The 15,220-nt window shown below is 38.4% G+C and overlaps 1 protein-coding gene across 2 annotated transcripts; it reads right to left on the minus strand.

The window, feature by feature from the left end:
- Positions 1–46: 46 nt before the first annotated feature.
- GTF2H2 (general transcription factor IIH subunit 2) lies at positions 47–12,471 on the minus strand. Of its 2 annotated transcripts, XM_063319312.1 has the most exons (16): positions 11,724–12,471; positions 11,558–11,635; positions 10,770–10,806; positions 10,056–10,142; positions 9,197–9,247; positions 8,673–8,727; positions 7,749–7,854; positions 6,322–6,412; positions 6,080–6,167; positions 5,423–5,530; positions 4,667–4,714; positions 4,184–4,247; positions 3,195–3,298; positions 1,133–1,235; positions 788–827; positions 47–374 (listed from the first exon to the last, which is right to left on the minus strand). In XM_063319312.1, the coding sequence occupies exons 1-16, from the start codon at positions 11,777–11,779 to the stop codon at positions 255–257; spliced, it is 1,236 nt and encodes a 411-aa protein (XP_063175382.1). In that variant the 5' UTR covers positions 11,780–12,471; the 3' UTR covers positions 47–254. The 2 variants fall into 2 exon arrangements, with proteins under 2 accessions (XP_063175382.1, XP_063175383.1); XM_063319313.1 differs by lacking the exon at positions 4,667–4,714 and having other exon boundaries at positions 11,724–12,462.
- Positions 12,472–15,220: the final 2,749 nt, after the last annotated feature.

A 15,220-nucleotide genomic window follows, 5' to 3' on the forward strand; every position in this document is an offset into this window, starting at 1 on the left:
GAAAAAGCCAGAGCTTTTCAGAGAAGAGCAAAGAGAATAAAACAGATACAGATAATTCCAGAATATATTAGAAGTAACAAAATCATTAACACATTAGCTAAAAATTAGTTTGCTCCCAAGCAACTCTTCATCCTTCTGTAATCATCTAGGTCCTTCTTGTTTTGAGCTGTCTAGGTGAAAGTTACGGCTGAGCAAAAAAAAATAGACCTATGCAGGAAGGTCACAGTTATGACAATTTCTAAAAAGCGATGACATCATACAGGTACGGGAGCAGTGTGCTTGTGAATACAGCCAGGACAGCAGTGCAGAGAATCATGAATAAACAAATCGCATTCCACACAGAATGCATTCTGACACACTTTACAGATGTAAACCTGCGTGGAAAAGACAGGAAAACAAGTTAAATTGGAAAAAAATTATCACCATCAGAGCACTACAGTAGGGCAATACTTTTGTCCTCAAGACAGTGTAAATAGACTAAATATATCGCTCACATCACAGAAACCCAACTGAACTAAAGTTTCTAAGAGCAAGTATGCCCAAAGGGATGAGCTGGAGTCACTGTAGATGCTTCCATGTGTCTAAGAGTGGAAGCTTATTTATGCCCTTCCCACACTTTTATAGACCTTGCAAGTCTAAAAGGCGTGACTCTGTAACAGAGAATTCTGGTTAACCATGGGATAAACCTCCACAAATATTTTTCTGTTCTTCAAAAGACTATATTAAAGGATCATCACTACTTCTGATATCCCTCAATGCAAATTCCAATGCACTTCAACATACTTACATTTTGATCTTTCATTTCTCCCTGGCAGCCTTGACAATACCTAAAAGCAAAATTGTGTATTTTAGCTGAAAAAAGTCAAGATTGTGTAAAACAGTGTTTAAACACTAACTCATACGTAGTAACAATTTACGGCAATTACTTCAGCTATTCAACTGAACACACAGGATAACTGTCAATGGGAACTACAAATATTTGTGATTGCCAAAGGTGGCCCAAAGCACCCAAACATTCAACAGTGTCTCCAGCAGCAAAGAATCTGCTGCCAGCTATTCTTACTTTTGTGACAAAAAAAAAAATTTACAGGGTCCCCAAGTACATTCACTATCACAAATATGATCTGCATACCGTTCCCCCTGATATTCTTCCAGGGGAACTTCCTGAAAGGCATCCAAAGGAAACAAGTGATGGTACGACCGAGCCAGGTGAGGTGCAGACACTAATGTAAGACCTGCAAATAAAGAGACATCAAAATTATTACAAGAGAAGACTTCCTGAAAAATCTTTTCTGTATTAAACAAAGCAAAAGGAAAAAAGATTTTTTTAATTACTTAGTGGTTTAGAGCTTTTAAGAATTAAAAACCATAAAATTATTTGTTCGTTAGCTTCCATAATCCAAACTTCTAATTCTTTCCAGAATCAAATCCAAATATAAATTAAAGACCAAGCAAATTGCCCAAATTTCTAATTTAAAGGCTTAACTCAGTCTTTATATGTACACCTATAATGCATAGTTTTAAAGTTAGCAAGTTTTTTTTATGGTTGCATTTTGTTTATGTGCATCTAAATGCACAACTCCTCTTTGGCAATGATGGTTCTCCTGTTTCACATCACCAGTCAAAATGGTGCCCACTACAAAGATCTACTGCAGCCTGCTGTAATACTGCTGAAGCCACGCCACAGCCCTTTCAGCTAACGCAGGTCTGCCAGTTTTGGCTGGGATAGAGTTAATTTTCTTCACAGTAGCTAGTCCGGAACTATATGTTTGGACTTGTGCTGGAAACAGTGTTGACAATACGGGGATGTTGTAGTCATTGCTGAGGAGTCCTCACACAGTGTCAAGGCCATTTCTGCTCCTCACACCACTCCACCAGTGGGTAGGCTGGGGGTGCACAATAAGCTGGGAGGGGACACAGCCAGGACAGCTGACCCCAACTGACCAAAGGGATATTCCATACCGTATGATGTTGTGCTCTGCAATAAAAGCCAGGGGAAGAACGCGGAAAGGGAAGGACATTCAGAGTTACGGCATCTGTCTTCTCAAGTAAGCATTAAGCATGATGGAGCCCTGCTCTACAGGAGATGACTGCCGATGGGAAGTAGTAAATTAATTCCTTACTTTGCTTGGCTTGTGTGCACAGCTTTTGCTTTACCTATTAAACTGTCTTTATCTCAACCCACGAGTTTTCTCACTTTTACACGTCTGATTCTCTCCCACATCCAGGAGTGAATGAGTGGCTGTGTGGGTCTTAGTTGCCAGGGCTGAACGATACCAACAGGCTAGTGTTAGCTCAGGCATGTGCTGCCACAAACTTCTTCATCACTCCCTCACGTGCAATGTAAACGTCCGACAAGACAAAACGTCTTGTTCTGCTGACAGCTGCAGCTGTGAAGAATCTGTGGCTGATGCACAGGATTTCTCCAGTTACACTACTACCTTGCTGAAACGAAACTCATGTCAACGTGAAAACTTTGACATGAAACTAGGACAAGGTGACCCAAAACTAGAATTATTCCATCCTCTTGCCAAATACTCACATCTTGATAATACCTATCATGTTTTAGTCATATGCCTGTAGAAGCTAACAGGAGGACAGCTGTCACTTACACAATACTGTAAAAAATGCTAATCCTCCCTCCTGCTCTTAAGTAAGGGCCGGGGGGAGAGCACAATTGGTTGCATAGTCATTAATATTTGCAAGACGGAAGGACTTCCATTTACAACTTTCTTGTGTCACTGTGCAGCCTGCCCTTGGGTTCAACTTTGAAACCTTTCATCCACATAGTCCCAGCGGTGAGGGGATACTGCTTATCCCCTTATACTCCAAAGCACTTTTTATCTTCATGGGCTTGCACTGACAAATCTGAAACATTGGTGTGTCTGTTAAATCAGGATTCTTGAGGAAATTATTATCATTCATAGGTGAATCACCCTTCTTCCCTCTTTTGCTTTAGGGCTGTTAGTTTATAACATTATACTAGGGAGGAATACAATACAGAGTTACTGTTACAGGTATAGTCCTGAAAGTCCCTAGTGCGAAGCTGAAATCGCAGGACACAGGAATGCAGGGTTCTTAAAAGCAGAGCTAGCTTTTAATTCCTTAAAAGCAGAGCTGGTAGAATTTTTCTACCCCTTAATTCTCTTACCACTAATTCATAATTCACCTGCTCACCTTTTCTTGCTACTCACCACAGATTTTGCATTCCACAGGAAGTTCACAGTATTTGGCTCTGCACTGGGGACAGAAATACCCACCCAGTGTAAGACCCGGCTCACTGTTGTTTTCCAATTGCCTAGAGGAGAGAGAGACAATTTAACACCTAAGAGATAACAACATAGCACTATATAACTACAAATACTACATAGTGCTCACAACAAATAGTTTAAAAATCTTCAGTAGCTTCCATGCAACCATTCCACATGTATGGAAGTGTCAGAAAGCAATCAATAGGGTGAGACACCAGTAACCACATTTTCCCACAGAAACAGAACAAAGACCAAATTTCCCACATAAAGGAGCCAATATATCTTTAAAAAATAAAGTTATGAAAGGTAACAACATAAATACTTCTACTTACAAACACATGAATATTCTGTATTGACTTTAAGATGCACGTTAGTACTTATTTTTTTCAAACAGTAAACACTGCTTCAGTCTGAAAATTCCGATTCCCCTATCATCCCTGAAAACTACGATTCCTTCCATTGAGAAGAGCACTGGTACACTAATGAAACTAGGCCTCTATTTTAAACTTCCCTTTCAAGTCACATTAGTACACAGATAAAAAATACTTTATTCCAGATAATACCCTTCATCCTCATCATTATCTTTACAGTGATAAAAATACTTCATCAAGGCAGTCAACTAAAATGGGTAGCTATTACTTCAATACCTCGTAGCATCCTGGTGTTCTAATCACTGCACAACACAACTAAAAGCCACTTAATACCTTCAAACAATTTTAAATGTCAATTTTAAAAAGCGTATTTAACAGAGGTAACTACAGCCACATACTGGATGTGCAAATGGAAATAAAATTTCTACTGAGAAGTCACAAGACAATATTTACTTTTTTTCCCATGTCATTTTGCAATATTGTCACTGACAAGCAGATTTTCTAAACATGAATATTATTGAATTATAATCAGCTCATTGAATTCTAATCAACTCTACTTACGCCATGCTAAAGGATGGCTTTGCATCCTGATCAGCTAGAGAAGCAACAGTATGCTGAGGAAAACCTGAAGAGAAAAACATCCCATGTTACTAATTTTAACCATGCAAGTAATTTTTCAGTTTTTGGCTTCAATGGAGAAGTTCCAAAGATTATTTTAAACATTAAGGCCTACATCTTTTTTTGTTTGTTTGTTATTACAGGAGAAGTAATACACTCTTACTAGGTATCAAATTCTTCCTAAAGGTCTCTACCTATACCCACCAACAAACCCCTTGCTGTATTTCCCCCAACTGAAAAAAAATCTTTTCAAAGACTTCATATTAACTGAAGCTTACTAGAACTCCATTTTTGAAGAACAGCTAAAACCAAAATGATGTGCAATGGCAGGAAAGCAGAAAGAGCATGACATGAATGTTCACTTGAACAATGTTTTCTAATTAAGGGGAAACCATTTTTGTATGCAGACACAAAGCGTTTACTCACTTTCCAAGTGCAGTATATGACAGATGAGACCATAGCACTTTACGGAGGCTGTAACAGATACCATTCTTTCTGTCACTTATTTTTTACAGCTCATGTCAAGTGAGCAGTTAAATTTTTCCAACTGCTGTTCAGGCTTCAGCTATAACAATTAAATCTCTTCAGTATTTAAATCTACACATGAAAATACACACATTCTTATCTGTGAAAACAGGTGGATGAAACTGAGAAGTCAACACTATAATTCATGGCATTAGAGTTCCTATTCTAGTTTAACTCCAGGCTTAAATTTATTGAGAAATACATCAGAAGAAAAGGTACCCAATCCATTCTTTGGAAGACCACCACAACAGTGCCCCTAACAAACACGCACTACCTGGCCAAACAGATGGCTCTTAGAGCTTATAACAGGTGCCTTCTGCAGGGAAAAAAACAGAGGGAGAAACAAAGTTTTTCATCCTTCGTTTCTAAGTATTACATTTATACTGATTACCAATTACTGTAAAAGCAATATCATTCCATTTTATTGCCTTATTTGTTTTAATTCTTAACTTTTAATTAAAAGTTGACTAATTGGCAGGAACAACATTAAGAAAATTGATATCTATTTAGCAAAATAAAAGTTAAAATAAAAAAACTACTATGCAATGTCTTTATTATGCTTCTAACTATTCTTATGGCTTTAACACAGAAGATGCTAAGAAAGAAAGACAAGATCCACAAATCTTGTGCTAGGACTTTAACAAAACCATATCTTACCCATTCGAATAAGGGAGCACTCAGAATTTGAACTGGCAGGTGGAGGACTAACATGATGCATCAGCAGTTCCTTATAATGACTTTCATCTAAAATAACGTGGTATGTTCCTGTCACAAAGAAAGAAACACCTCACTCTCAGATTACGGGCAGATAAGAATACAAACATATTCTCCAAATGACAGAAAAAAACTTAAGTAAAAAAAAAATAATTTAGCCAACCCCATTCCCAAAAACCAGTCCTGTTAATGCTACTGAAAATGATAAGTTTTAAAATCAGTAACACCAGAATGTTTAATTAGATATGAAGGCCTATAGATTTTTCTCCAACATGACACTGTAGTAATGATATTGTAAGAGTTACCACTGTAGTAATTGATATTAACATGTTACATTAATTAAGTTCCACATCACACAGCTTTACATGTATATATTTCTTCTCTCTACAGCTGCACCTATCAGCTGGTAATAATTTCACTAAATTTAAAATATTTCACTAAATATTTTGTAGATTTGGGAACCTTTAAATTTTCTGCCAGCACAACAGAATATTCATACTTAAATATCAAAATGCATAAATGAATATATGACAAATTAGTTACTAAATTTTGATTTTAAACTTGTATTAGTAGTGTAACTACTGAATGTCAGATACATACCACCAGTTTCTCGGGCAAGTACTGTACAAACTCGAACTTCAGCACTTAGGCCGATGACAGACACTCTGATCTTAACTGCTTTTAAACACTTCAAATAGAAAAAGAAAGTATACTCAAATTCAGAAAACAGTAAAAAGTTTCAAAGTTTTAAATGAAAATTACTTGGCAATGATACTGCAACTTTTTGGTTTTAGTCTAATAGCTTAGTCGTTCAATGTAGCAATCAAACTTCACTTCTGTACCTTAATTAGATCATAGATGTTGGCTGGATCACATGTCGTCAGACTGCTGAAGACCACCAAAACCTCTCTGCTTGTGTGTCCTGGCATGTGCCTAAAGAAAGTATATAGTTCATTTACTTCTGTACACTAAGGTACTTGTACGCTAAAGCTTCCAAGGACTTTAACATACTAAAGTCAGGAGACAACATGATATGAAGTCTCCTACAAATCATAAGATGCTGTTAACACCCTTCTCTGAGCAGCAGAATTTCACCTTCCAAAACCCAAACCTTTCCAGTGTCTAAAATAACAGTACTTGATTGTGTAGTTGTTATCTGATTGTTTGCTCTAATGCTTAAGTTATCCCTGTACCTTATCCGTACTCTTACAGGTAAAATTCACCTTCAAACTAGCAACACTGTAGTAAGTCTTCCTGACTTCTTAAAATAAAAATCTCCAATCAGTTTATAGGTGTACATCCACTACTTTTAACTACTGTCTTTTAGTTCTTAATGGAAAACTCTCTTCCAACTAGTCATTCATATATTTTTTATGACACTGACTACCAGCTTTGCTCTACCAGTGGTTTTGACTATAACTTTTTATTAAAATGGTCTTCGACAAATGTTCACCCCATCTCAACACCTCACAGAGCAAAAAAGTTTTTTAACCTTTTTAAAATCTATCCTACCTGAACATTTACCTTTCTGAAGTGTGCCAAAACTCCACTAGATTATTGTGATTCAATGCTATTTCTTTTCCTGTTCTCTTATCATTATTAACCCCTAACTCTGCCCTCTCTCATACCTCTAGTAAGAAATAATTGCGGGGTCTTTCACCACCGCATTACAGAATCACAGAATGGTTTGGGTTGGAAGGGACCTTAAAGATCATCTAGTTCCAGCCCCCTGCCCTGGGCAGGGACACCTCCCACTAGACCAGGCTGCTCCAAGCCCCATCCAGCCTGGCCTTGAACACTTCCAGGGATGGGGCATCCACAGCTTCCCTGGGCAACCTGTTCTGGGCCTCACCACCCTCACAGTAAAGAATTTCTTCCTGATATCCAATCTAAATCTCCCCTCTTTCAGTTTGAGGCCGTTACCCTGTGTCCTATCGTTACACTCCCTGACAAAGAGCCCCTCCCCATCCTTCCTGTAGGCATAAAATCATCTACTTTGTTTTAAAATATTGTTGCTTTTTGTAAAGCAGCACACCTCCAAATAGAAGCATCTTGTGTCAGAAAAATAATTTCTGCACTACTAGCTTATTTAACTTCTTAACAGTTTGTGTTGTAAGAGGACATAAAGCTGCCTTTTAAAGACTCAGGTCAGCACGATGCAAGATGCTACTTGTAAAAAATGCCGACTCCGCCCCTCCAAAAATTCACAATCAGATTATACTGATTATGAAAAACAAAGAAAACAAAAAAACTACATGTATATACTAACTTTAAAGTCTGCATGGCCAAATTTAGGGAATTATATAGGGATGGCTCTCCACTGCAGTTCATATCCACTGCTTTCTTCAGAGCAGTTATGTGCTTTTTTGAGTTACCTGTAAGTGAAAAAAACAATTCACCTGAAATAACAAGTTAAAAGAATAACAATATTTAAACTATATACTTAATGTATATGTGTACTTGTACAACAACAGTTTTCAAACTGTGACTTGTAACTCTATGTTTCTCCTAAGAAATTGACCTCTTGATCAGAATGCAGAAAACCATAAAACAGCATATTAACAAAAAGACATTTGCTCTACAGGCACTCAATTGTTAGAACCTTTAAGAAGTCAAAAAGAATAAAATCACTGGTGCGCATCATTAAGTGCTTAACATGCGTGTGAAGTGTCTCAAAAGTGTTTCAGCAGAAACAGAGTTTAGTTTCCTCAAAGTACTGTTCAAGGATTGATTGATCCTGAAATTCCTCAATAAAGTTGCTCCAGTTTTACATGTGAATAAAGAGAAAAAATTAAGACTTCATCTCTGAAGTCACAGGGATCCCTAGTTACAGATGACAGGAACCAAAGTAACTGTCTCTTAACATTCAGACAGATCTCACAGAACACATAGACGTGATAAAATACAAAAATTACAGAGTGAGAAATTAACTATAGGGGAAACAAAGCATATTTTAATGGCAATCTGGATAAGACTGGATCATGGACAAGCACATGATGACAATTCTAGATCAAAACAGATCAAAATAAAGACCCTGCTTTCAGACAACTTGCAATAACTTCTCTTTTAAATTAAAAATACTATGTTACAGTTACTTCACTTTCAGCAGCATCATCGAGGTAGAACTTATAACACCAACACAAGAGATGAAAACATCTCCAATTTAAAAAACAACAACAAACTACCTCCCTACCTGAAAGTTCTGTCATTTTTTCAGCTCTTTTACTCTTGGTTACAATTAAGCCAATCTGCAGAAGGAAAAAAAAAAAAGGCAAAATTTTCTTAGCAACTTTAAAAATAAGTTAATTTCCGTTTTTTGGTATATTTTGCCTAATACTTCTTTATGGATCAGAATTACTTAACTATACAAGTCTTCTTGTAAGTGTAACAACAGCAGCACTATGCATCACTTAACATACATTCCTGTATTTATTTCCAGTACTTTTGTCATAAGTTACAAAAAGAAATCTTCCAAAATTCTAAATGCCTGAAAAAAATATAATCAAGTCTTCTGTGTTAGAATTTATGCTTAGGAAAAAGGGAATAGATGGGTTCTTACTTTCATTAGTTCAGGCAGAAACAAGAATTTCACCAGACTGATGAGGAAGGGATGGGAAGGAACACATAAATTGAAAACAGTTTACTAGACAGTGTTAAAACTAAAACTAACTTTTAAAACAGTTTTCAGTTACTTGTTTCTTGCATGGTTTTACATACCTGACTAATGGGATTTTGGTCAAAGTATTCTTCAACAAAATATTCCAATAACTACAAAGAAAAAAGTTAAGACTGTTAAAAACTAAATACAGTTTTATTCCACATGCATTAAATAGGTGGTACTTGCAAAACATCCAGTATCGTTGGGAAAAAAGGGGGAATGTGCCCACCCTTTCCATTTTCCTTTCACCCCAGCCCTTCCATCCTTCTCTTTCCTCCCATGTTACCAATGCAATCTAACTTTCAGAAACTAGCCACCCTCATACATTAAAGTTCTAGAGTACTGTTGGTTCAAATGGCGGTTTACAATACACCAAAAACACTAATCTGTAGAAAATCACCAAAACCCACAATTTCAATGCTTAGTGTTGTTAGAGAAGATCGTATATAGTACAAGACATATAGATCCATAGTCTGAAGGGGCAATCCAATTAAACTCCTATCTAGCATCCATTCAAATCAAAATTCATCAAAACACAACTTTAAGAAAAAAAAAATCCTAGATGTGTAATGAAAGCATGCTTATTCTTCTTTCATCCCTTACTATGGGCAATACTTTGGCTTAATTTCCACATACTTTTCATAGTGTGTCTTCCATAATAAGTCCTTACAAAGCATTTTTGCTGTACAGAAGTACTTGTGGAAGGCAAACTAACATCACACAGGTTTTACTACTCAAAAACCAGGAAAATTACAGACTAGCAACAGAAACAAGGGAAAAAACGTAAGGATGAGAGGAGAGATGACGCTATGCATGTAATCTAGTCACAGGAGACGGCCATTCTTTTAAATACAAAATGGAACTGGTTTACAGGGAAACAGTGGATTAATAAGAGAAAACTTTTGAGTACAGAAATACCTTCAAAGTGCAAGTAAGTCTGTTCGGTTTCAAATCTTGGTCCTCCATAGTTCTTGATCCATCAACAACCACATAAAGATGACGCATCTGCATTTTCACCATAAGTGATAATCACTCAGAGAACAGATATTTTAATGAACTGTTCGTTATTCCATTTACTTTAAAGAGCAACTACTTCCTCCCTCAAACTGGTAAAATTCAGTGTACTGAGCTCTGCAATCAACAGCAACTGAAAAGTAAAGCATTTTTCCCCCTTTTCCTTGAAAATGAAAAACAAGACTATCTTGAAAAATGCGCACTGTTCTTTCCCTCTCACAATAAGCTAAAAGATGCATAGTCTGCACCTTCATCTCTTCATCTGAAGAGCTCAGCGTTGTGTAAAGTAATGTTATTATTTACAACTCATTTAAATTATGCCCATTTTTCTCATGAAGAAAAATTGACAGTGCAAGTGCACATAATATGACTGCTGTGGCAAAACACACCCTGATACAGTGAACATGCCAAACCTTCACCTCTGAATACTCACGCTTCACATCCCACACTGCCAATGAACAAAGAATGTTTTAAAAAAAACAAAAACAAACTGGTGGAAAGTGTAAGCTTTGGTCTCAAGCACATTAAGTCAGCAAAAGTGTATTTCAGGTTAGGCATACCACCTCTATTCAAATAGTTGTGGACTCAGGACAGACAAGGGTTAAGAGATTAACATACCATTCCAAGTCGAACTTGTCCATGGTGTTCACAGAGTCTAATAAGACACAAAAGGATTTAAGTTAGATACAAAAGAATTAACGGTTCCTTAAACAAAAGTCCAGAACAAGTTCAATACTAGACTTCTGGCAGATAGGAAGCAATAACAGACAGACACTTTACCTACACTGAAAAAAAGACAATTCAGTTGCAAAGATATTTCATGCCTCTCGGAAAACAAACAACCAAAAACTATGTCTTACTACCAGGTTTAATGGAACCTTAAAATTTTATCCAAGTTTGAGTATTCTAACATAATCCAAAATAAAGAAAATCTAGGTTTTATCTAGCATTTTTTCTCATGATTTGAAACACAAACCTGGTGCCATATCAAAACCCAGCTTGACGCATGATTTGTGTATTAAAAAAAAAAATGTCGAGGGATTTTCTCTAAGCAGTGCAAATTGCAATTGCAGGGCTCCGCACTGTGTGTTATCAGATCGAAACCTCCATGTTTTATCAGATTGAGACCTCACCTCCATAGCTAGCATACATTGAGGGTACCTAGCCTGGATATAACCAATCATAAGATTAAAAAGAAAAGTAAATTTCACTATTTTTTCTGGCAGAATTGGTAAGTAGCTGGCAAGAGGCATGCATCTTGGAGCTCTGAAGGGGTAAGGACACATAAATATATTGCAGGCGTGCCGATACACTTACTCAGCCTACAGAACTCAGTTTTGTAATGATTAAGTCCTTATAACTGACGAGGCCAGTGTTATTAGCGGGCTCGTGGCAACACATAATACCTTTTCCTCTTTGCCTTGAAAAGAATGTCCTCGATGGTGGCTTTCAGCGATCCGGACTCATCTTCTTTAAGAATTTCCCTGCGCAAAACAGACAGTTATTGAGCAGAAGGAAGATTTTTCTCGTCTGTCACCAATAAGAAGGCGAGGAGGGAGGAGGAAAGCTTACCATGTTCTCTCATAGCCCCCTTCCCAGCGCTTGGTCCGCTCGGGTTCCTCATCCATGGCCACGGCGCGGCTCCGCCGAGGGCGGTCCCGCTCCTGACTAGACCGAAGGCCGCCGGCCCCGGAGGCCCAGCTGCCGCCTGAAGAGAAGCCCCGCTACGGTGCCGCACGGCGGCTGACGGGGCTGCGAGAAGGGACCGGCCCAGGGGGGCCGCCGGCGACCTGAAAGGCTGAGGGGAAGGGGACCCGCAGCGGCCACCAGCCCCGTCGCCCTGACCCGGAAGGGCTAGCGCCGGCCCGCATCCGCCTGTGTGCGCCCCCAACCCCGCCCGGCTGCCGCCCGCGCCGCCGAGCGATCGTTCCGGGGAGGTAGGAGGGAGCGCGGCGGGGCCTGGTAGCGGTCACCGGTAATGCTGGGTTTAATTTGCCCCAAAAATTCTCTCCGAAGCCGCAGCCTCCCGGCCCAGTCTCAGCGGGACACGGAACGGCGGGGCGGGGCGGTGGCGAAGCTGTCCGGCCCGGCCTCTCAGCGGCTCCTCCTGGGCACCTTAGACGGAGGGAAATAACGCTGCCGCTGCAGTTAAATACAGGATATTTGTCACAACGGCATCAAAATGCGCCGATTAAGTTATAAAAAAGGACGGTAGTGTCGCCGTGGATACGTCGGTAGTGCGGGCCGTGAGTTCTGTCAGGTCAACCCAGCCTTCCATCGTCTCAGGGACCAGTTCAACAGGGTTAAGGCACTGTCTGCCCTGGTTTATGTGGTGTTTCTGTAATTAAGTGAAGTAATTTCAGTAATTGGCAGAAGAATGCAGGAGCCTGGAGTCTGGGAAAAGACTGTTATTTACAAATACGGTGGCACTGAATTTTAATGCATCATTACATCCGTCGCTTACTTAACAAAATAAAGTGCATATTAGCGTGGTTCTGAAATACAGAACTTGGCATTCATTCACTGCTGCGAGGTTTTGGGTATATTTTCTGTGATTTTAGTGTACTCACAGGAGCAAACTGAGTAGGGGAGTAATACAAGTTTTTGCAAACACACAGAATAATGTCACCATATTCAGCATCTCCCCTTTCCTGTGGGGTTCTTTTTTTCACTACAATGGCTTTCTTTGGGGATTTCTTGTAATAATCTATCACTACAAAGCTGTGAACAGTTAAATGGCAATTACATTTAAAAAGTGCTTCGGGATGCTTCTTACTCCATTGAGTGAGTGTGCTAATTGCTCTGACCAAAGGAAATGCAGTTTTTTGCTAATTGTTGTGTAGGTTCCATTTTTCACGTATCTTTAAATTTACTGTTTGTCTCCTTTGCAAGCATACAATTTACTTTTAAAAGTGGCCGGAAAGATATAAGAAGGACTCTAGCTCATATCCAGCAGCTCTTGTCATTGCAGATTACAGCAGAGAGATTTTGAAATATTGATTAATGTAGTAGAGCTGTGTCTGGTCAAGATACTGGGCTGGATGAGTTCTAACCGTACATGCCAATGCAGCTTTGAAAAAGTTTATTTTTGGTCTATAAAATAGCACAAGTCTAGGCTAGAAGATGTAATTTAGGGATTGCTTAGAGGTGAAAACTTCCTGAAGCTACAGTTTTTCACTTGCCTTTCAAAGTAGGGCAACAGGCTATTTTGTTTGCGTACACAAAAATGACTAGATGCTAAAAGAAAGCATCAAGAAGAAAACTGATTACAGTTTTAACACACAGTAGAAATACTGGGGTTTGGGCTGGTACATATGTCCAGGAGGGGCTTTTATTGTTCTCTCTTGTAATAGTGATTATCTTCACATGCAGGCAGAAAACAGGTTGTGCTTCTCACACTGAAAATGCACTGTTATATTTATAGATGTTAACTAACCACCTTTCACAACTACTGTAGTAAAGATTACAGAACTACATTTAACTATTTAACAATAACTTTACTCTGTTACTCTTACTTTGCTATGCCCAGAAGTTGACAAACAATTCTGCACTAGTATCAAACCAGTTGATGCTGAATGAAGAACAACATGGTCCCTACATTCCGGAGTTTACAACAGCAACTAGTTCATGTTAAACCTAGAGGATGATTTGTTTAAACACAAGAAAAGCATTTTCAGTTGTATGGATTAACATCAGAGTGCTTGAGATGATGTGATGACAAAATGTTGCCATGGGATGAACTGGCCGTTGCGAGAATGAGGCAGCAGGGAAAAAATACAAATATAAGCGTAGAAGGGAACAGAGGGACAGATTTGTTATCAGAACAAACTCACTAATAGAAAAACAGGATCAAAACTATGAAATGTTCAAAATTATCAAGATCTGAAATCTGCTGTGAAAAAGACAAAAATTATTTACATATAATTTACACACACCTATATATAATTTTTATATATCTCCAGAACAGAACACTACACACAGTGGTAGAAAATGAAAATTGCTGTATCTACTCAATTATAGGTAGAGAGGAAGAAACCCAGTGACATCTACAGAGTTCCCATATTTTAGGAATAGTAAGGAATAAGCAATCTGTCAGGATGAAAGAATACATCAATCATAGCCATTTTACATGTTCTGGTAATTCCACAAGGTCTTTATCTGCATTTAAACAGGATTACAGTGCAGATTCTAGAATTGTATGAATGTCTCAAATTATTTTGCTAGAATGAAAATTACATGTCATTTTAAAAGCTTTAAAATGTTTGCTTTCCCACAATGCAAGCAAAAAGAAAATGCCGCTCTGCAAAAGTGTATTCTTTCATGTGCAGAAAGAGCTTGAGATCTTTTCAGATTAACATCGAAATACAAAAAGAGGTAACAAATTAGTTTCAGGTTTTTTGATGGTACGTGATCATGTTTTGTTTCTACCTAAAATAATTCCAGGCAGCACTGATCCATCTCACGTCCTCAGCAGTTTCCATTTCGTAAGCATCACAGTGAGGATTTGCTCAATAAGGCTAGTTTTAGCCAATTTCTCTACAGAGCAATCATAACTTTGCTGGGTATAGTGGAAGTGTGCCAAGGCTGGGTTTGACCTCTTGAATTACAGGAAAGTTGCTGAGCGTCCGTTTCTAAGGGGTGTTACTCTACATCCAAGTAAGACAATAAATGAGGAAGAAAACATTTAAACAGCAGTAATGTTTCCTTAAATAGGAGTGGGGAAAAACTTACTGCTTCTGTATCCTTCAGCCTGTTGCATTTATTGCGAGCAATTTATAAATACAGGGGAAATGGAGGTGGTTAGGGCTGGGCTGGGCTGGGTTGGCCACTAAACAATTGACAGATGCTCTCTTTAACCTCTCTCCCTTCAGAGAGGGACAGAGAGAGACTTATGGGTTGAAAAGAAGTACTAAAGTACTTTAATGAAATATTAACAGAAAAATAATATTACCAAAAGACAATAATATTAATAAGAAAATAATGAAATATATACAATATACACAAAACCAGTATCAAGCTCTCAGAATGACCATCACGTCACCGGCAGGCACTGGGGAAGTCCCAGACTG

This window comes from Chroicocephalus ridibundus, chromosome Z (assembly GCF_963924245.1).
Source record: "Chroicocephalus ridibundus chromosome Z, bChrRid1.1, whole genome shotgun sequence".
Classification (NCBI taxonomy): Eukaryota; Metazoa; Chordata; class Aves; order Charadriiformes; family Laridae; genus Chroicocephalus; species Chroicocephalus ridibundus.

Excerpts from the sequence above, each read along its gene's own strand:
- GTF2H2 (XM_063319312.1), bottom strand. The coding sequence starts at position 11,779 with ATGGATGAGGAACCCGAGCGGACCAAGCGCTGGGAAGGGGGCTATGAG. Across the intron at positions 5,531-6,079 it reads ACTTGCCCGAGAAACTGGTG|GAACATACCACGTTATTTTA; the intron begins GTATGTATCTGA and ends TCTTTGTGACAG. Across the intron at positions 4,715-5,422 it reads GTGCTCCCTTATTCGAATGG|CCTCCGTAAAGTGCTATGGT; the intron begins GTAAGATATGGT and ends TATCTGTTACAG.